General features: G+C 40.4%; 1 protein-coding gene across 5 annotated transcripts in view; it reads left to right on the forward strand.

The window, feature by feature from the left end:
• Positions 1–21,618, forward strand: part of zbtb46 (zinc finger and BTB domain containing 46) — a 198,967-nt gene that overhangs the window by 153,466 nt on the left and 23,883 nt on the right. For 4 of the 5 annotated variants that reach the window (XM_053643645.1, XM_053643643.1, XM_053643644.1 and 1 more), the window contains one exon: positions 20,636–20,811. The exons of the other annotated variant lie outside the window; for it this stretch is intronic. In XM_053643645.1, the coding sequence (XP_053499620.1) occupies positions 20,636–20,811 (176 nt within the window). The remainder of the gene's footprint in view (positions 1–20,635; positions 20,812–21,618) is intronic. 5 annotated transcript variants of the gene reach the window in all.

The raw sequence follows: 21,618 nt of genomic DNA on the forward strand, positions 1-21,618 counted from the left end.
TTATTGTTTAAAGAATTAATAGCTCTTAGTATATATTCTTGGTTTGGGCCCCAGGGTTCGCCTGTGAAGAATGCATTTGTTGTTAAAAAGGATAAACCAACATGAAGACCAGATAACTGTCTGTGGGAGAAAAGCAAGCCATTTTGAAGCTGAGAAAACAGGGAAAATCTCACCGCCATTGCACAAGCATTGGTCATAACCAATACAATAATTTGGATTGACTTGAAAAAGAAGGAAACCACTGGTATACTAGCAACCAGACATAGAACAGGTCAGACAATTTAAAAAACAGCAGGTGATGACAAACATTGTGACACCTGTGAAGAAAAACTCAAAAACAACAGTGAACTCAGAAGTCTACTGAAGCAATCTGTTTTCCAATTTACAGAGAAATTCATCCAATCTAATTGGGAGGAACTTCTTCATGCAGCAAGACAATGACCCAAACAGCACTGCCAACAAAACAAAGGACTTCATCAGGGGGAAAAAGTTGAAGGTTTTACACTGGCCAAGTCAATTACGAGACTGAAGGGAGAAACCTCCCAAAACAAACAACAAATGAAAAGAAGCTTCAGTACAAGCCTGGAAAAGCAACACAAAAGAAAAATGCAACAGTTTGGTGTTAGGTCACCATCTTGATGCAGTTATTGCAAGCAAAGGATATGCAACCAAATATTAAGTGTTATTTACTTTCATTTACTTTAAGACTATCTGTTCCTATACTTTTGCTCACCTGAAAATTGGTTGGTCTTCCACCAATGATGTCATGTTTATCACAAGGAGTTTATCACATCGATATGTAAATATGAGGAAATGAAAGCTGGTCTGTTGTCTCATATCATCTTATGATCTGAAACCGAAATGTCTTCAATGTATAGCAAAAACAAATTGGCCTTGCTGTTTCGACATTTTCAGAGTATGTACAGTGGTGCTTGAAAGTTTGTGAACCCTTTAGAATTTTCTATATATCTACATAAATATGACCTAAAACATCATCAGATTTTCACACAAGTCCTAAAAGTAGACAAAGAGAACCCATTGAAACAAATGAGACAAAAAATATTATACTTGGTAATTTATTTATTTATTAAGGAAAATAATCCAATATGACATATCTTTGAGTGGCAAAAGTATGTGACAAGGATAAACAGCTAATTTGAAGGTGAAATTAGAGTTACTTATTTTCAATCAATGGGATGACAATCAGGTGTGAGTGAGCACCCTGTTTTATTTAAAGAACAGGGATCTAACAGAGTCTGATCTTCGCAACACATGTTTGTGGTAGTGTTTCATGGCATGAACAAAGGAGATTTCTGATGAACTCAGAAAAAGTTGTTGACTCTTTTGATCAGTCTGAAAAAGGTTACTAAACCATCTCTAAAGAGTTTGGACACCACCAATCCACAATCAGATAGATTGTGTACAAATGGAGGAAATTCAAGACTACTGTTACTCTCTGCAGGAGGGCTTGACCAACAAAGATCACTCCAAGAGCAAGACGTTTAATAGTCTGCGAGGTCCCAAAGGAACCCAGGGTAATGTCTACGCGACTAAAGGCCTCTCTCACATTGCCTAATGTTAATGTTCATGAGCCCACCATCAGGAAAACACTGAACAACAATGTTGTGCATGGCAGGGTTGCAAGGAGAAAGCCACTGCTGTCCAAAAACAACATTACTGCCCTTCTGCAGTTTGCTAACAATCATGACAAGCCAGAAGGATATTGGAAAAATGTTTTGTGGACGGATGAGACCAAAATAGAATTTTTGGTAAATGGAAAGCATTATGTTTGGAGAAAGGAAAACACTGCATTCCAGCATAAGAACTTTATCCCCGCTGTGAAACATGATGGAGGTAGTATCCTGGTTTGGGACTGTTTTGCTGCATCTGGGCCAGGACTTGCCATCATTGATGGAACAATGAATTCTGCATTATACCATTGAATTCTAAAGGAAAATGCCAGGACATCTGTCCATGATCTGAATCTCAAGAGAAAGTGGGGCATGCACAACACAAGTCATTCTACCAAAGAATGGTTAAAGAATAAAGTTAATGTTTTGGAATGGCCAAGTCAAAGTCCTGACCTTAATCTAATAAAAATGTTGTGGAAGGACCTGAAGCAAGCAGTTCGTGTGAGGCAACCCACCAATATCCCAGAGTTTAAGCTGCTCTGTACTAAGGAATGGGCTAAAATTCCTCCAAGCTGATGTGCAGGACTGATCAACAGTTACCGGAAACATTTAGTTGCAGTTATTGGTGCACAATGGCGTCAGACCAGATACTGAAAGCAAAGGTTCATATACTTTTTCCACTCACAGATATGTAATAATGGATCATTTTTTCTCAATAAATAGATGGCTAAGTATGATATTTTTCTTTCATTTGTTTAATTGGGTTCTCTTTATCTACTTTTAGGACTTGTGTGAAAATCTGATGATGTTTTAGGTCATATTTATGCAGAAATGTAGAAAATTCACAAATTTTCAAGCACCAATGTGTGTATATATTAGGGTTGTCACGATACCATAAACATATCTTATGATACTATAACAGTTGAAGTATCACGATACTAAGTAGTATCGTGATACCATGCAATATTGTGTTAATTCATAATTCAAATCTACAAAATGAACCAAATTTTCAGAAATACACAGACAAACAGACAAACCTGGTTATTGGAAAAACTCCAGAACAGTCATACAATTGGCAAGCAACTAATTCAATGTACCACATATTTCATCTATTGTTCCCTAGAGCAATGAAATCCTGCAAATTGAAATTGTCCTCAGAGTACTAAGAATGAACACATTAGGAATAAATCACTGAATTTGGAAATAAACTCGCTTATGATCAAACACGAAACACAATCAAACAGGACTTTTCAAGCAGTATTTTTTTTTTTTCAAGGATTGTACAAGAGGTCATTCAAACATATTCTTTATTTCTTCTTTTTAATATTCTTATTTCTTCCTTTAGATCTGTTTGCCAATCTGTTTGATGTGATTTTGGATATATGTAAAATGAACACTCAGATAGAAAGTGAATGAATGTGCTGCTCCTCTCTGCCACTCACTGAACAGAATTGCCGCAGAGAGAGGTATGTCTGAGGCAGGAAAGCAGGACCTCACGCTTGTGGGACAGTACTGGCGACTCTCTTCTACAGAAAGTAGTTAAGGGTTGCCCAAAAACTTGCTAGATTTGTTACTAGATGCCTTTTTGAGGAAAAAAGGAATCTGAAAATTGGACTGGAGCTGTTTCTGTCAAAATGTCATATTTTGAGTGAAAGGATTGTATTCGTGTTCTATTGAAAATAAATACTTTAAAGTTATTTAGAGATTTCATATTTATTGACTTAATTTTGAATTCATAATTCAAGCACTTTTTAAGCACCACTATATAGAAAATGGCTAAAAATGTCTATTTTCAAGGTTTTCCAGTACATAAATTTCAAAAAGCCAAATTCAACACCAGTGTTTGGTAAGTTACTCAAAAAAGTAATCCACTACATGTTACTAATTACTACTTTAAAATTGTAATCTGATTACATTACTGATTACTGCATGTAAAAAGTAATCAAATTACTAATTACTTTACTTTGATGTTTCTTTCAAAACCTAGTAAACCTAAAAAAATACACTACAAAGTGAAACTCATAGTTCTTTTAGTAATTTTAGCTCGCAATTTGACATGATCAGAAAAATTCGGATTTATGATAAAACTTGCTTCGGTTACCAGACCGATAAAATATAAAACTTTTCTAACTAGGCTAGTTTGGTGTCGCTAGCCAAGGGGAGGCACAGCTATGCTATCATTGTATGAGTTTAGCTGCTACAGTACCATGCAAAGTACATTATCTTTCCTTGTGCTCTGCTCAAATCATGTTCACGTAAACTGGAACTCATATAGACATTTACACACCTTGTTTTCCTGCTCAGCATCAGAGGATGTTAGTGTTTCCGTTTCAACCCATTTACTGCTTTAAAAAAAATTGCCATATATCCATATATCAGTGTGGACATATATCCACACTGACTGTGAGCTAGCGTTTGGCAGAATTGAGAGCTGTCAGCCAATAAGACACAAGTGTTTCCACGTATTTTCCTGTAAGCCTTGTCTGATTGGTCTTGCCTCCATTCACTGAAGACATAAAATTGCTGACGTTCAGTTAAATAGTGACAAACTGCTCCAAGTGGACAATTATTCAGGGTTTAAGAAAAATCTTCATGGAAAAACGTGATTTATTTTAAAATGCATTTTACTTAATATTGTAACGTAATTTTATTGACATCAGTAACTGTAATCAAATACATACATTTAAAATGTAATGTGTTACATTACTGCGTTATCAGAAAAATTAATTAGATTACAGTAACGCCTTGCACCCAACTCTGGTCAACATCAAGCACCTTGTACAAACCCTGATTTTAGTATTTAGACATAGCGGTTGGCATAATGTTAGCTCGCTTACTAGTAAACATGGTTAATTTTATTATTTATACAGTGGTTAGCATAACATTAGCTCACTTGGTAGCAAACAGGAAATCCTCAAAGATTAAGGTAAAGAATTTAATATGGATATGACATGAGAGTTTAGGATTTCAGCTTTTATTTCCTGGTAAATTATCTAGATGTGTTAAAGAGCATCCTTTTGTATCAGACCACCAATTTTTTAGGCGAGCAAAAGTATAGGAATAGATAAGTCTTGAAGTAAATAACACTTAATATTTAGTTGTATATCCCTTGCAAGCAATAACTGCATCAAGCCCGCGACTCATTGACAATACCAAATTGCTGGTTTCTTCTTTTGTGATGCTTTTCTTGGCTTTTACTTTAGTCTCTTTAAGTTGTTGTTTGTTTCGGGGGTTTCTCCCTTCAGTCTCCTCTTCAGGTGATGAAATGCATGCTCAATTGAGGTAAGGTCTGGTGATTGACCTAGCCAGTCTAAAACCTTCCACTTTTTCCCCCTGATAAAGTCCTGTTTTGAGTTGGCAGTATGTTTTGAATCATTGTCTTGCTGCATGATAAAGTTCCTCCCGATCAATTTGGATGCATTTCTCTGTAAACTGGCAGACAAAACGTTCCTGTAAACTTCTGAATTCATTCTGCTGTTACCATCATGAGTTACATACCTGTTCTAGAAGCAGCCATGCAAGCCCAAGCCATGACACTACTTCCACCATGTTTCACAGATGAGCTAGTACGTTTTGGATCATACGTTTTTGCCACACTTTGGCATTTCCATAACTTTGGCATAGATTAATTTTGTTTCCAGAACTTTTGCGGCTCATCTCTATATTTCTTTGCAAATTCCAATCTGGCTTTCCGATTCTCACTGCTGATGAGTGGTCAGCATCTTGTCATATGGCCTCTATATTTCTGCTCTCAAAGTCTTCTTCGAATGGTGAATTGTGATACTTTCACCCCTGACCTGTGGAGGTTGTTGCTGATGTCACTGACTGTTGTTTCTAGGTTTTTCTTCTCAGCTCTCACAATGTTTCTGTCATCAGCTGTTTTCCTCGGCCAACCCATTCAGTGTCTTTTGCTCAGTATGCCAGTGTTTTTTGTTTTCTTTTTCAGGACATTCTAAATTGTTGTATTGGCTATGCAGAATGTTTGTTCAATGCCACTGAATGATTTTTCCTTCTCTCTCAGCTTCAGAATGGCTTGGTTTTCTCCCAGAGACAGCACTCTTATATTCACATTGGCTTATCCTTTTTAACAACAAATGCAGTCTTCACAGGTGAAACTGAAGGCTATGTTGTGATGGTTGTTGGTGCACCACGGACCGTATTTGGTGTAACACCATTTCAGTCTTCCTGTGTGTATGCCCGAGTACATGTTATGTTCGCCGTGTCTAATAAAGTGAGTGTACACATCTATAACAGTGTTAACCATCCATTCTGTTATATAACAGAATGAAACAGGCTGAATCCAAGAGTTACTTATTGTTTAAACAATCGATCTAACAGGACACACCTGGTTAACAATAATAATAATAATAATAATAATAATAATAATAATACATTTTATTTATAGAGTACTTTTTAAGACACTCAAAGACGCTTTAGAAAAAATAGTCATAACACAATAAAACCATACAGCATAATCACATAAAGTCAAAAGTGAGGACAATAAAACCAGTAGCATACAGCATTAGTCAAAGATTAAATGCAATCCTGAAAAGGTGAGTTTTGAGTAATCATTTGAACATGGCCATGTGCAATCTCAGATGTGTTTGTGAAGAGAGTGCCAGAGGGAGGTGGCAGCTATGGAAAATGCTCTATCACCGCAGGTCCGGTGCTTAGTTCTGAGTGGTATACTGTAGACAGGAATTTGACATCAGAGGAACGGAGACTTCAGGAAGGAGTGTGATATTAGAGCAAATCAGTGAGATAGGAAGGGGCCTGATTATAAAGAGCTTTGTGAGTGAAGAGAAGGACTCTAAATTGAATCCATTGTGGGACAGGAAGCTAGTGAAGCTTCTAGAGGATAGGGGTGATATGGTAACGAGAGCGAGAATGAGTGATCAGACGTGCAGCAGAATTCTGGATGTACTGGAGTTTATTTAGGATTTTGAATGATGTGCTATATAGAATGCTATTGCAGTAGTCAATTCCAGATGTGATAAAGGCATGGGTCAAAGTTTCTGCAGCAGATAAGGAAATTGATGGGCAGAGATGAGCTATGTTTTTTCGGTGTAAAAATGAAGTTATGACATTGATTGATTTGGTGTTCAAAGGAAAGGTTATTATCAAAATGACTCATATTGTGGATATATGGGGAGGGAGACAGAAAAAACACCTGTCAGTCATGTGTTCCAGTATTTTTGCTTGCCTACAAATTGGATGGTCTGACACAAAATGTGCTATGTTCTATGTCTTTTAACACATCTACATGTGAATACCAGGAAATAAGAGCTGAAATTCTAAACTCTCTTCGTGTATTCATCTTTTGAGATAAAACCCATATGTCTTCAATCTACAGCAAAAAAAGTTCTTACCATTCCAATAGTTTTGGAGGGGGCTGTGGATGGATGGATGGACGGACGGACGGACAGACAGACAGGATTCGGATTTTCTTTTGAAATGATTCTTATTCACATAGTCATTTCACACAAATTCACAGAGCTAGCTCACACACTTCAGATGTCTTCACTCACATACAGCTGAGCCATAAAACAGAACAGAGATGTAGACATAAATGTGTCAACACACTCTTGTAATTCTGTAGAAATTCACTCTAATTTCTGACTTATTGCTCTTCTTCTGACTTCCTTCAGAAAAAAGTCTCACTACTCATTTACATACAGTCCCCTCTGAAAATAATGGAACAGCAAAGCCAATTCTGTTGTTTTCACTATACACTGAAGACATGGGTTTGATATCAAAATATAAATATAAAACAATAGATCAGAGTGTCAGCTTTAATTTCCTCATATTTACATCTAGATGTGTTTAACAACTTAGAACATAGCACCTTTTGTTTGAATGCATCAAGTGCTCAAAAAATGTTGGAACATGTGACTGATAGGTGTTTCTTGCTGCCAGGTGTGCCCTCTTAAACTGATTGCTTAAAAAATTAATAGCTCTGAATATATACTCTTGGTTTGGGCCCTAGGTTTTGCCTGTGAAGACTGCATTTGTTGTTAAAAGGATAAACCAACATAAAGACCAGAGAGAGTCTATGGGAGAAAAGCATGTCATTTTGAAACTGAGAAAATCTATCAAGCATTGGGCATAGCCAATACAATAAATTAGAATGTCCTGAAAAGAAAGAAACCACTGTTGTACTAATAACCTGGCATGGAACAGGGCAGCCATGGAAAACATCATGTGATGACAGAAACATTGTGAGAACTGTGAAGAAAAACCCCAAAGCAACAGTTAGTGACCACCAACAACCTCCACAGGGCAGGGGCAAAGGTATCACAATCCACCATTAAATCACAAAGATGAAACACAGTCTCTGTTACTCAAGCCACCCGAGTTTTGTTGGGAAGGAAGCATGTTCTGAGTGATGTGACAAATGCGGTATTAAAGTGTACAGTTAAAAGTAGTATTAAAGATGAATAGCCCTATGAATATAAGTATGTCTTCAGCCAGAAATATCTGTTGAAGTAGAAAATGAACCATATTTGCACTGTAAAAAAATTCAAGAAAGTACAAAAAGCTTTGTTTCTGGGAAATTATTCTTATTTTTGTGTAAAAAGAAAAAATATCTTGTCAAGCATGTTTTGCATTAGAAAATTAATCTAATTTTAAGAAAATATATCTAACTTTGTCCAGCAAATATTAAGCTGGACAAGCCATAACAATGATAGTAACAAGCTATAACAATGGTTTGCATAATATTCCAATAGAGGGACACAATTGTTTTCTTTATTTTAAGTAAGACCACTTGCACAACTTAAATTTCAATGAAGCAGCTGTGTCATGGTTATGCTGAAATCCACACTGAACTACATTACCCATCAGCCCCAGCATGTCACATGACCATGTCACATGTTCCACTGATTTCTCACACCTGTTCTGTGTTACCCCTAATAAGCACCCCTATAGACGTTCTAGTTTTTCAACACCTAATTGTCAAGCTTTTGTTGTTGTCATGTTCATATGTTGTTGATGTGCTGCATCTGGGGGGGGTATTCCACAAAGCAGGTTAAGTGACTTACCAGGGTAAGTTTACTCAGAGTTAATTGATAACTTTCAGAGTATGTAAGTTGCCATTAACATAACTTGCTCCAGAGCAGGTTATGTTCCAGGGTTAGTTTGTTTCAGAGGGCTGATGGAGCGTAGCATGCCCTTTTGAAGAAGATCCAGTGGACGAGGTGGCACGGATTATACGAAATCCTTTTCATATCCAGATTAATATTGCGGGAGTGTTACCGTTTTTCGTGAGAATATTTAATGTAACATTTTGAAACCTCACATCGCCAACATGGCACATCGTAGATCACTGATTAACACCGAGCACATTTTATGCATTGGCCTTCAATTTTTTTTGCCACAAGGATTTTTCTGGATATAACATGGGTGATTCAGAGCATGTGGAAAAAGCAAAGATGTGTAGAACCGTTCATACAGTATGCCTTGCACTCAAACGGTTCCTACACACTTTTGTACAGTTTCCTGGCCATAAACCATGATGAACCATTGATGATGATGATGACGATGACAGTAAGAAGAACCTCCAGTGAACCAAAGAGATTGCAGGGTGTTACAAGATGTTATCTGCCCACATCATTTCTAATTAAATGACTAATGCACACAGTGAACAGTTGAGGTTCATTTTTTCTTTATTTTGTGTAATTGAAAGACTTTTGAATTTATTGGTTTACAGTTCAACAATAATAATCATCATCATCATCAGTAGGCAAATACTTTGTCCAGCTTTAACCAGTGTGTCACGTAATGTAGGCACAGGGCAGAAGCAAGTGCCGGTATGGCAGTTTAATCAAACAATAAGGAGTACAAAGGATCAGGCAGAAAATAAAATTCCAAGGCAGGCTAGGATCAAACGATCAAGCAGGCAGGCTAACCAAGGCAGAACAGACAGTCGAGGTCAAAAGTGTAAACAAAGTCGATAAACAGAAAAGAAAACACGAGATAAGGATTGGCAATACGACAGAGACTAGGCAACTGAGCGTAATACTTCGCAAAGTCACAGTGTTCAAAAGGTCTCTTATATAGCGTGGTTGTGAGTGCTGTGAATAGGATGCAGGTGTGCGTGATTAGAGTGAATGTGAGTGTTCTGGGAATTGCAGTCCATGGCGGCTATGTTTGTAGGCCACCGTGCAGGATGGGAAATGTAGTCACTGGTTTGCTGTGATATGACAGACCCCCCCCCCCCCCAAAGGGCGCTTCTCCTGGAGCGCCAAAATACACTCCCTCCCCCGGCGGTCCTGGCCCTCTGGGCAGAATGTCTTCACAGCCCCTACGGTTACAATGCAGGCATTGTCCGACAAGCAGCAGATTTCTCAAGGAGTCAAGGAGGAGACATGAGGCTGGGGCTGGTTCGCCAGGGTCATTAGGCGAGATCCAGGCTTGGGAAGTTGTGTTGTCAGCTTTAGACCTGGGCTTGACTTGGTGGGCCGTCTCCTCGGCCTTTCTTGAGTGTGGAGTGACTTCCTCAGTGGAGTACGGAGGCGGAACAATGTCCTCATCGGAGCACGAAGGCGGAGAGACCTCCTCAACGGAGGTGGAGAGACGTCCTCAGTGGAGTGACATCTTCAGTGGCGTGGGAAAATGGAGCAACGTCCATATAGAATCCTGGAGTAGTGGCATCCACGGCAGGATAGGGAAGCAAAGCGGAGCGCTTGGCTGCAACGGGAGGCTGAGATGCTTCCTCAGTTGAACAGCATGGCTGGGTGGCATCCTCAGCTGTAGAGGGAAGCTGAGCAGTGTCCTCAGTCACACAGAGAGTCTAGAGAGCAGAACTTGGTTGTCTGTGTCCGCAGACTCAGGTGTGAGCAAATCTTGGTTGGTCGTGATGTTGGCTTTAAGCGTGAGTAGAACCTGGTTGGTTGTGACGTCGGCTTCAGGTGGGAGCAGAGCCTGGTTGGTCGTGATGTTGGTTTCAGGCATGAGCAGAATCTGGTTGGTCATGACATCGGATTCAGGCATGCGGAAAACTTGGTTGGTCGTGCCAACAGACTCTGGCATGAGCATAACTTGGTTGGTCCTGATGTTGGCTTCAGGCGTGAGCAGAACCTGGTTGGTCGTGACGTCGGTTTCAGACGTGAGCAGAACCTGGTTGGTCGTGACGTCGGTTTCAGGCATGAGGAAAACTTGGTTGGTTGTATCAACAGACTCTGGCGTGAGCATAACTTGGTTGGTCTTGACATTGGTTTCAGGCTTGAGGAGAACCTGGTTGGTCGTGACATTGGTTTCAGGCTTGAGGAGAACCTGGTTGGTCGTGATGTTGGTTTCAGGTGTGAGGAGAACCTGGTTGGTCGTGACGTCGGTCTCAGACTGGAATGTGGCGTGGAAGGTCACATCGTCGATCTCAGACTGGAACTTGGTGTGGGGGGTCACCTCTTCAACCTCGGACAGGAACTTGGCTTGAGAGGCCCTCTTTTCGACCTCAGACAGGAACTTGGCTTGAGAGGTTGTCTCTTTGACCTCAGACATGAACTTGGCTTGGGGGGCCGTCTCTTTGACCTCAGACAGGAACTTGGCTTGAGAGGTCGTCTCTCTTCGACCTCAGACAGGAACATGGCTTGGGAGGTCGTCTCTTCGATCTCAGATGGGAATTTGGCTTTATGCTGGAGCTCTGGGGAGGAGGTCGCCACGTTGACCTCCGACTGGGGCTCTGGGGATGAGGTCACCACCTTGTCATCCAACTGGAGCTCAGCAGGTGAGACCACCTCGTGGCTCTCAGATTGGAGCTCTGGAGGTGAGGTCACCTCATTGACCTCTGGCTGGAGCTCTGTATCTGAGACCAACTCATGGATCTCATGCTGGATCTCTGGGGAGGTGGTCACCACATTGACCTCCGGCTGGAGCTCGGCAGGTGAGACCACCTCATGGGTCTCAGGTTCGAGCTCTGGAGATGAGGCCGCCACGTTGGCCTCAGACGAGTGTTCAGCTGGTGAGACCACCTCATAGGTCTCATGCTGGAACTATTGGGAGGAGGTCACCATGTTGACCTCTGACTGGAGTTCGGCAGGTGAGACCACCTCATGGGTCTCAGGTTGGAGCTCTGGAGATGAGGTCACCACGTTGACCTCCGGCTGGAGCTCTGCAGAGGAGACCGCATAGTGGGTCTTAGGCAGGAGTTTTGATAAGGTGGTCACCCAGTTTGCCTGCTCATGATAGGTGGTGAACAGCAAGTCAGGTTCATCTCTGAGGCAGGCCTCCCCCAAAAGATCCTCCAGGATGCCACAGGATTCTGAACTGCCGAATACCATCACAAATAGTCCCACAAACTGAGTTACATTCTCAAGTCCTCTGGATCCCATGGCAACTAGATGTTGCGCCCCCTGGTGTGCTGGGCCATAAAACCGGGACAACAGTACAACCATTGCTTCTCGCCCGGCTTGGGGTTCACTAGGCTTGCAAAATAGATCTAGCAGCATCAAGAAAATATTCAGGGTAGCCTGATAACCCATCATATGGCTCTGGGAGATCTACGACAGTCCACTGAGGAAACTGGATTGAATCCACAGCTGTGATGGTTTGCTTTGTTTTCCCTAGCGTGACGTCTCCTCCTCTTTCCTGCTGATTCCATGTTATAGGCGAAGTATTCTGTCACATAATGTAGGTACAGGACAGAAGCAAGTGCAGGTATGGCAGTTTATTCAAAACATAAGGAATACAAAGGATCAGGCAGAAAACAAACTTGAAGGCAGGCTAGGGTCAAACGATCAGGCAGACAGGCTAACCAAGGCAGATCAGAGAATCGCGGTCAACATGGTAAACAAAGTCGATAACCAGAAAAGCAAACACGACATAAGGCTTCGCAATATGACAGAGACTAGGCAACTGAGCATAATACTTCGTGAAGTCATAGTGTTCAAAAGGTCTCTTATATAGCATGGTTGTGAGGGCTGTGAATAGGATGCAGGTGTGCGTGATTAGAGTGAATGTGAGTGTTCTGGGAATTGCAGTCCATGGTGGCCATTTACTCGATCGGTTACTTTTTTCCAAGCCAAATTTCTGTCTGAAGCAGCAATCACTTTTTTGTATACAGTATCTCACAAAAGTGAGTACACCCTTCACATTTTTGTAAATATTTGATTATATCTTTTCATGTGACAACACTGAAGAAATGACACTTTACTACAATGTAAAGTAGTGAGTGTACAGCTTGTATAAAAGTGTAAATTTGCTGTCTTCTCAAAATAACTCAACACATAGCCATTAATGTCTAAACCGCTGGCAACAAAAGTGAGTACACCCCTAAGTGAAAATGTCCATATCGGGCCCAATTAGCCATTTTCCCTCCCCCGTGTCATGTGACTTAGTGTTACAAGGCCTCAGGTGTGAATGGGGAGCAGGTGTGTTAAATTTGGTGTCATGGCTCTCACACTCCCTCATACTGGTCACTGGAAGTTCAACATGGCACCTGTGGTAAATGGTGCACTTATATAGCACTTTTATCCAAAGAGAGACACTGTGTCTCATTCACCCATTCACACACACACTCGCACCAATGGTAGCAGAGCTGCCATGCAAGGCGTTAACTTGCCATCGGGAGCAACTTGGGGTTCAGTGTCTTGCCCAAGGACACTTTGGCATATGGGGTCACGTGGGCCGGGAATCGAACCACCAACCCTACGATTAGTGTACAACCCGCTCTACCACCTGAGCCACAGCCACCCCTCATGGCAAAGAACTCTCTGAGGATCTGAAAAAAAGAATTGTTGCTCTACATAAAGATGGCCTAGGCTATAAGAAGATTGCCAAGACCCTGACACTGAGCTGCAGCACGGTGGCCAAGACCATACAGCGGTTTAACAAGAAAGGTTCCACTCAGAACAGGCCTCGCCATGGTTGACCAAAGAAGTTGAGTGCACGTGCTCAGCGTCATATCCAGATGTTGTGTTTGGGAAATAGACGTATGAGTGCTGCCAGCATTGCTGCAGAGGTTGAAGGGGTGGGGGGTCAGCCTGTCAGTGCTCAGACCATACGCCGCACACTGCATCAAATTGGTCTGCATGGCTTTCGTCCCAGAAGGAAGCCTCTTCTAAAGATGATGCACAAGAAAGCCAGCAAACAGTTTGCTGAAGACAAGCAGACTAAGGACATGGATTACTGGAACCTGATGAGACCAAGATAAACTTATTTGGTTCAGATGGTGTCAGGCGTATGTGGCCGCAACCAGGTGAGGAGTACAAAGACAAGTGTGTCTTGCCTACAATCAAGCATGGTGGTGGGAGTGTCATAGTCTGGGGCTGCGTGAGCGCTGCCGGCACTGGGGAGCTACAGTTCATCGAGGGAACCATGAATGCCAACATGTACTGTGACACACTGAAGCCGAGCATGATCCCCTCTCTTCGGAGACTGGGCTGCAGGGCAGTATTCCATCAGGATAACGACCCCAAACACACCTCCAAGATGACCACTGCCTTGCTAAAGAAGCTGAGGGTGAAGGTGATGGATTAAACCCTATTGAGCATCTGTGGGGCATCCTCAAACAGAAGGTGGAGGAGCACAAGGTCTCTAACATCCACCAGCTCCGTGATGTCGTCATGGAGGAGTGGAAGAGGACTCCCGTGGCAACCTGTGAAGCTCTGGTGAACTCCATGCCCAAGAGGGTTAAGGCAGTGCTGGAAAATGATGGTGGTCCACAAAATATTGACACTTTGGGCTCAATTTGGACATTTTCACTTAGGGGTGTACTCACTTTTATTGCCAGTGGTTTAGACATTAATGGCTATGTGTTGAGTTATTTTGAGGTGACAGCAAATTTACACTGTTATACAAGCTGTACACTCACTACTTTACATTGTGGCAAACTGTCATTTCTTTAGTGTTGTCACATGAAAAGATATAATCAAATATTTACAAAAATGTGAGGGGTGTACTCACTTTTGAGAGATACTGTAAATGGATTATACTCCTTATAAGCATGCGTTAAAACCTCTAACTCTGCTTCGCTGAAGTATACAGCTCACTTTTTTTTCGCCCTGGGGTTCCATGGTGACTCCTGAAATCGGCGATCCGTTGATAATGTTTTTATGTACTCGCTGTGCACGTACATTAACTCTGAGTTACCAATTGGAGGTTGATTGAACTAACTACTAACTGGTGTTCTGGAACCGACATACTCCGTGTAAGCAAGGTTTGTGTTAATCAACCGCGAGTTAAGTAACTTAACCCTGCTTTCTGGAATAACCCCCTGCTCTAATAGTCTGCATGTTGTTGCCTTGTATCCATTGTTATGCCTTAATTGAAGACAAATCACTTTTTTTATGCTGTTTGAAGAAATTGTGTCTTATTGAGGATTTGATTGAGACTTCAAAGCCCTTTCGCTCTGGATAAATGTGTCTGCCAAATTCTGCGATAAATTTAACGCAGAATTGAGATTTAGCCTGCCCTGCTGGAAAAAAACAATAGAAACCCTCATAGAATTTGTAATGATTTCAATGGGAATTATGGGAATTATATTGGTTTTAATGAAAACTCTACTGGTCTCTGTGTGGGCCTCTGCAAGTAATTTGTTGCCTACATGGTGGCATGTTACAGTATGTCTAGTGGATACCATTAAGGACCAATAATGGTGCGGTTTTAATAGTTAGCTGATGGTATCTGTATTGGAAATCATTTGAATTTCTGTGATGGTTTCTGTTGTTTTTTTCAGCAGGGTGGTCAGGGTCACAGTTTGAAGTGTGTACGTCTGTGTGTGTGTGTGTGTGTGTTTTGTGAGCACAAGAATTTCAGAGAAAAATGTCTCCCTATTTTTTTGTACAAATTTTGTTATAGATGTTTATTTTATGACTTCTGCATTATTGAGTCAGTACATGAACATTTTATATTTCCAAGCATTTTTCCAACAAAAAAATGATTAAAAATAAAAAGGTAAAGGGTTGTCATGGCAAATATTGACTTTGTTTAGTTTATTACTGTTTAGTGCTCTTTATAGTACTTTTTAAGTAGAAATGTTTAATTTCATTATTTTTGAATACATCTTTGCTTTATATATTATTTCTTTGTTTGTGCCTAAGATATTTGCACAGTATGTCTACACGGGAAGCCTGGCATCCCCTAAAATTTCATTAAAATGCAGCAATGAAATGCTGCAATTCATAAGTCTTATCAATCATATCTCAGTGCAGTATCGTGCTGTTCATTCATTTAAATCAAACTGTTTTTGGCAGACAGCGCAGCCTGCGTGACAAATCTCCACTCAGTGATGCCTGTGCTTCTCTGAGTATTTTTTTGCAGATTCAAGTACATGGTGTTTGTCCAATGAGTACACGCTATTTGGACAACTGGCTTTTAACATGCATAGACTTCACTGGGGGTGAATGGGAATGCAGGCGAGTTTTGCACAGAAAAAACATGTCCAACATGTTTATTGGACAGTGCGCTCTTTGTGCCTCTGGACACAGCTGCGTTTACATGGACAACAATAATCCACTCTTAATCCGATTAAGACCATACTCTAATTAAGAAACTACCATGTAAACAGCAATTTTTACTTACCTTAATCTAATTATGGTCATAATCGAAGTAAGCAATAATCTAATTAAGACAGGTGGAGTACTCCTGTTTTAGTCGCATTATGGACGTGTATTACAGACATGTAAACACCTTAATCACATTATGAATGTCGTGTGGGAGTTTTCACCGCATTTTGCGACAGGACACGATCACACATGGCAGCGCAACCGTTTTACGGCAAACAAGAGAGTTCGGCTGCGTCCCAAATCGCATACTTTCCTACTATAGGCCTGTAGTGGGGAAAAATACATGTATCTCGGCTACTATATAGACGGTAGCTACGCAATTTTGGACACACCCATGGCTTCAAGCAGTTGTCTATACGGCTTCAAGCAGTTGTCTATTTGCACGCACAGCATGACAAATAATTAACTGCACTTAAAGCGCTTGTAAAAAATTAAATAAAAACACCCAAAATTGTATATGGTACCATAACGAAGACAAACTGTATGTTGATATGTGAAATTCTGGAGGGATGTCGGTCGGCGTGGCGTGGTGATGTAATGACGCGGGCTGTTAATCTAATTATGTTCTATAACATGTAAAACAGGTACATGACTGGAGTATTCTAAAAGCGACTCATGTAAACACCTTAATCACATTATTATCTTACTCAGATTAAGGTCAATAATTAGATTAATGCTGTCCATGTAAACGTAGTCAGTGACTACGTTATTGACGTAATCAATTAATTTGTCATGCTGTACATGCTAATAGACGACTGCTTGAAGCTGTGGGTGTGTCCCAAATCGCCTAGTTACCATCTATATAGTAGCCGAGATACATGTATTTTTACCCACTACAGGCCTATAGTAGGAAAGTATGCGATTTGGGTCGCGGTCGAAAACTCTTGTTCGCCATAAAACGTAAAACTGCGATGTGTGATCATGTCCTGTTGCAAAATGCGGTGAAAACTCCCACACGATGTTCATAATGTGATTAAGGTGTTTACATGTCTGTAATACACGTCCATAATGCGACTAAAATAGGAGTACTCCACCTGTCTTAATTAGATTATTGCTTACTTTGATTATGACCTTAATTAGATTAAGGTAAGTAAAAATTGCTGTTTACATGGTGTTTTCTTAATTAGAGTATGGTCTTAATCGGATTAAGAGTGGATTATTGTTGTCCATGTAAACGCAGCTACTGTTTCTCCTTCTGATGATTGGTAGACCTCTCAAAGGGGCAGAAACCAGTGACTGAAATGGTAATGAACATGATTAACATTTGCAGTATTTGCAGTAGTGGTGTAATTTGTACACATTCTAAATAAACTATACTTATATATTTTGTTTGATTATTTGCATTCATTTTTTAAATTTGTTGTTTATAAGACTACCTAGCTAGCAGTCACATAGTTTTTCAGCTTGGAGCTTAGCTGCTTTTTAGCACAAAATGGCAGCCACTGCTAATGTTGACCTTATTTTAAAAAGTCTTTTGATGCCCATATTTATGATAAGAAAGTGGAAATTAAACAAAAAGGCAGCCCAATGGCCAAGATTTAAATTCTAAAGTCAGGGAGCAAAACAGGTCCTTTTATCTTTGTTGGTACAGTACATTTGAACCCCCCACCCCACCCTTGTTTTTAGGGCATCAAAAGCATTAGGCTGAATTTGGACAGGTAATGTGACTATACACTTTAGAATTCATCCTGCTGCTTTTGTCACATCATCAACAAATACAGGGAAACCACTTCTATTGGCAGCCATACACGTCCACACCATTAGATAAGGATATGAGGTGGTACATTTTGGATCATGAGCAGTTCCTTCTCTTCTTCATTATTTTCTATTTACTTTGCTCAAGTGTTCTTTTGATTGTTGACTTTCACACAGATATGCCTACCTCCTGGAGGGTGTTCTTGATCTGGCCAACTGTTGTGAAGGTGTTTTTCTTCACCAGGGAAAGAATTCTTCTGTCACAAAAACAGCTGTTTTCCATGGTTTTCTGGGCCTTTTGGTCTTCCTGAGCTCACCAGTGCATTCTTTTTTTTTAATGTACCAAATATGTGATTTGGCCACAACTTTTTTTTTTTTTTTTTTTTTTTTTTTTATCTCTCTGGTGGGTTTGTTTTGATATTTCAGCTTAATGATGGCTTGCAAAATTATATTGTCAGTGACAGCTCTTTGTACTGCATATTGAGAGTTAACAGCAGCAGATTCCAGATGAAAATGCCACGCTTAAAATCAACTCTAGAGCTTTTATCTGCTTACCTGGCCATGGAGCAGCCAATTGTCCACTTAATTTTGGTCTTTTAGCCAGATTAGTTAATCATACATTGAAATAAGCATAGCAGATGGGGTCAAAGCATCATAATAAGACTGGAAATGCCAAAGGGGGGGATAGAGTAATAAAGTAAGTAATAATTAGTGATAGGGATGAGTAGGGTGGGAAAGAAAATTGTCTGAGTGAGGCTGCTTTTATTTGAGACTACAAACACTATGTGTGTGAATCTGCTAGATGATTGTCTTTGTATGTTTCTGTACATGTGGGTGGTTTGTTTGTGGGTTATCATGAACATAAGCATGCAAACTGTATGCATTCACACAAATATTCAACCACAATTCCGAGTCATTTGAAAATTCAGTTCGCACTTAACTATACTGACAATACATTATTTGATGTTTTACTTCGTGAATGTAATTTTCTTTTTGAAAATATACACTCATTTCAAATGTGATGACTGCAACACACTCCAAAAAAGTTGGGACAGTTGACTGTTTACCGCTGTGTAACATCACCTTTTCTTTTAATAACACTTATTAAGCATTTGGGCACTGAAGACACCAGTTGGTTAAGTTTAGCAAGCACAATTTTCCCCCATTCATCCATTATGCATTTTTTCAGGTGCCTTATTTTGTGCTTCATAATATGCCACACATTCTCAATCGGAGACAGGTCAGGACTGCAGGCAGGCGAGGCCACCTGCACTCTCTGCTTACACAACCATGCGCTTGTAATGCAGAAAGAATATCGTTTGGCAGCATATGTTGCTCCAAAATGTGTACATATCTTTCTGCATTAATGTTGCCCTCACAGATGTGCAATTTACCCATGCCATGGGCACTGACACACCCCCATACCATGACAGATGCTGGCTTTTGGACCTGACGCTGATAACAGCTTGGATGGTCCTTTTCCTCTTTGGCCTGGAGAACACAATGGCTGTTTTGTCCAAAAACTATTTGAAGTGTTGACTCGTCAAACCACAAAACACGATTCCACTGTGCTACTGACCATCTCAGATATCTCGGTTGAGACTGAGCCCAGAGAAGTCGGCGGTGCTTCTGGACAGTGTTGATGTATAGCTTCTGCTTTGCATAGTAAAGCCTTGACTTGCGTCTGTGGATGTAGGGGTGAATGGTGTTGACTGACAAAGGTCTTCCAAAGTATTCCCGAGCCCATGTCAGGATATCCATTATAGACTCATGACGGTTTTTAAGACAGTGACGTCTGAGGGATCGGAGATCACACGCATTCAGAAGTGGTTTTCGGCCTTGCCATTTACATACAGAGATTTGACTGGATTATTTGAATCTTTTAATTATATTGTGCATTTTAGAAGGTGAAATGTCCAAAATCCTACCGATTTTGTCTTTACGGAATGTTGTTCTCAAAGATTATTCGCTGACATATCTGTTGGCAGATTGGTGACCCTCGACCCATCCTTGTTCTTGCTCTTCCTGTTTCACATCACCTTATTTCAACTTGTCGCATCACTATTAGTCCTTAATTGCTTAAAAAAAAGTCCTAAACTTTTTTGGAACTTTTTTTGGAATTTCAAAATAAACGTCTATTTTCAAAAAACTATGCAGTTGATTAGGTAAAACATGAAGTCAAAGTACATTTTGATTTTGATACATTTTGATTGTATTTTAATTCATTCAACTTCATTCCTTTCATTGTAAAATCCTACATAATCATATACTTTAGCAATACACTGTGTAGCTGAGGAATAAAAAACAAGCTTCCAATACAAACTACAACCCAACATCTTTTAAACAGAAATCTTTGTTCACTCTTTTTGATCTAAAACAAGCAAATAACCTAATATTATGTTTTTCAGTATAACTTAAATGATACTGAAAACCATTTTTTTCACTCTCACAAGTGAATGCAAGTAAGCAACTACAGATACAATTACACACGTGATCACATAAAATAAAATTTTATTTATTAAGTGCTTTTAAAAATGGACATTGTCACGAAGCAGTTTTACAGAAATCTGGATATATATTTTCCCCTGATGACCAAGCCAAAGATGACAATGACGAGGAAAACTCCCTTATTCCTTTCCTCTGCTCCCTCTCTGGTTGTATAATGCAGTGTTTGACCCCAGACTCCACTGACTTTCAAACCCCTGACAAACTCAATCCCCAACCTCCCAACCCCAGCCCCTGCACTATGTAGAAGAGGGCGACTGATCTGAGTGCAGGTGGGTGAGACTCATTTCCTGTGCTCCCCAGGCTCTCACTGCTCCAGTGGTGGCCATAGCAAATGCAGGGCTTCTTCATCTTCTTCTCCACCCACTCTCACTCCTCTTCTTCCTCTGCGGCCCCCAGGGGCTTTCAGCCTGCCTCTGACCTGGGGCTCCTCAGAAAATCAAGATGTGGAGCAGGACACAGAGCCCTCACCCTCTGAGGTAAGTGCTTGGAGTAGCACAAACACTTCATTCAAGGTCCCTAGAGGCCCTTCTCACTATTCTGCACTACTACTCTCTGTCTTTATATTGCATTCATATATAAAATTAAACTGTTTTTCTCTTCCTCAGCTTTGCTTCCTAACTCTAACAAAATATGCCTCCACATATTACTAGGCAATGAAACTGCACAACATTCACTGTATTGTTGTACGTGATTCTTAGCCTAAAGGAAACTCTAGCAGCTCTACTAGAGCATCTGAAAGGGTGCAGATAAGCAGTGGGGATAGGTTATAGTGGGAATCAATAGTGTTGGTCAATGAGAGGGGCAGGGACGCTTTTCTGTTTTCTCCTTACTAGTCCAGGAAATTGCATTTTCCCTGTGTGTTAAGGTGGCATTTGGTATCACAGGACCTCTCTTTCCAAGATGCCACACCGTGTCTGTGAACAAGCCATCTGTTTGGTTAGAGTGTAATGTGTATTTTTTTTATTATTTTTTTTACAAAGTATAGTGTGTTTTTTATGGAGAGAGAAAGAGTTAGAGTGAGAGTCAAAAAAAATAGTGGGCTCCAGGAATAGGTCAGACCTACATACATTCAGAGCGAGAGTTAAAAAGCAAAATGTATCTGTAATATCATTGTCCTCTGATATTCACACACACCTCTTCAAAATCAAATACTTTATACTCTCTTGTGTACATTGAGACAGTGCAAACTATACCTCTGACACACTAAGGACCTCACTATGCCCCTCAAAGAGATTACTTTTGGTCTTTGGTTGTTTTGCTTAACATTTTTTGTTCAAGTAAAC

Source organism: Ictalurus furcatus, chromosome 15 (genome assembly GCF_023375685.1).
Source record: "Ictalurus furcatus strain D&B chromosome 15, Billie_1.0, whole genome shotgun sequence".
Lineage (NCBI taxonomy): Eukaryota > Metazoa > Chordata > Actinopteri > Siluriformes > Ictaluridae > Ictalurus > Ictalurus furcatus.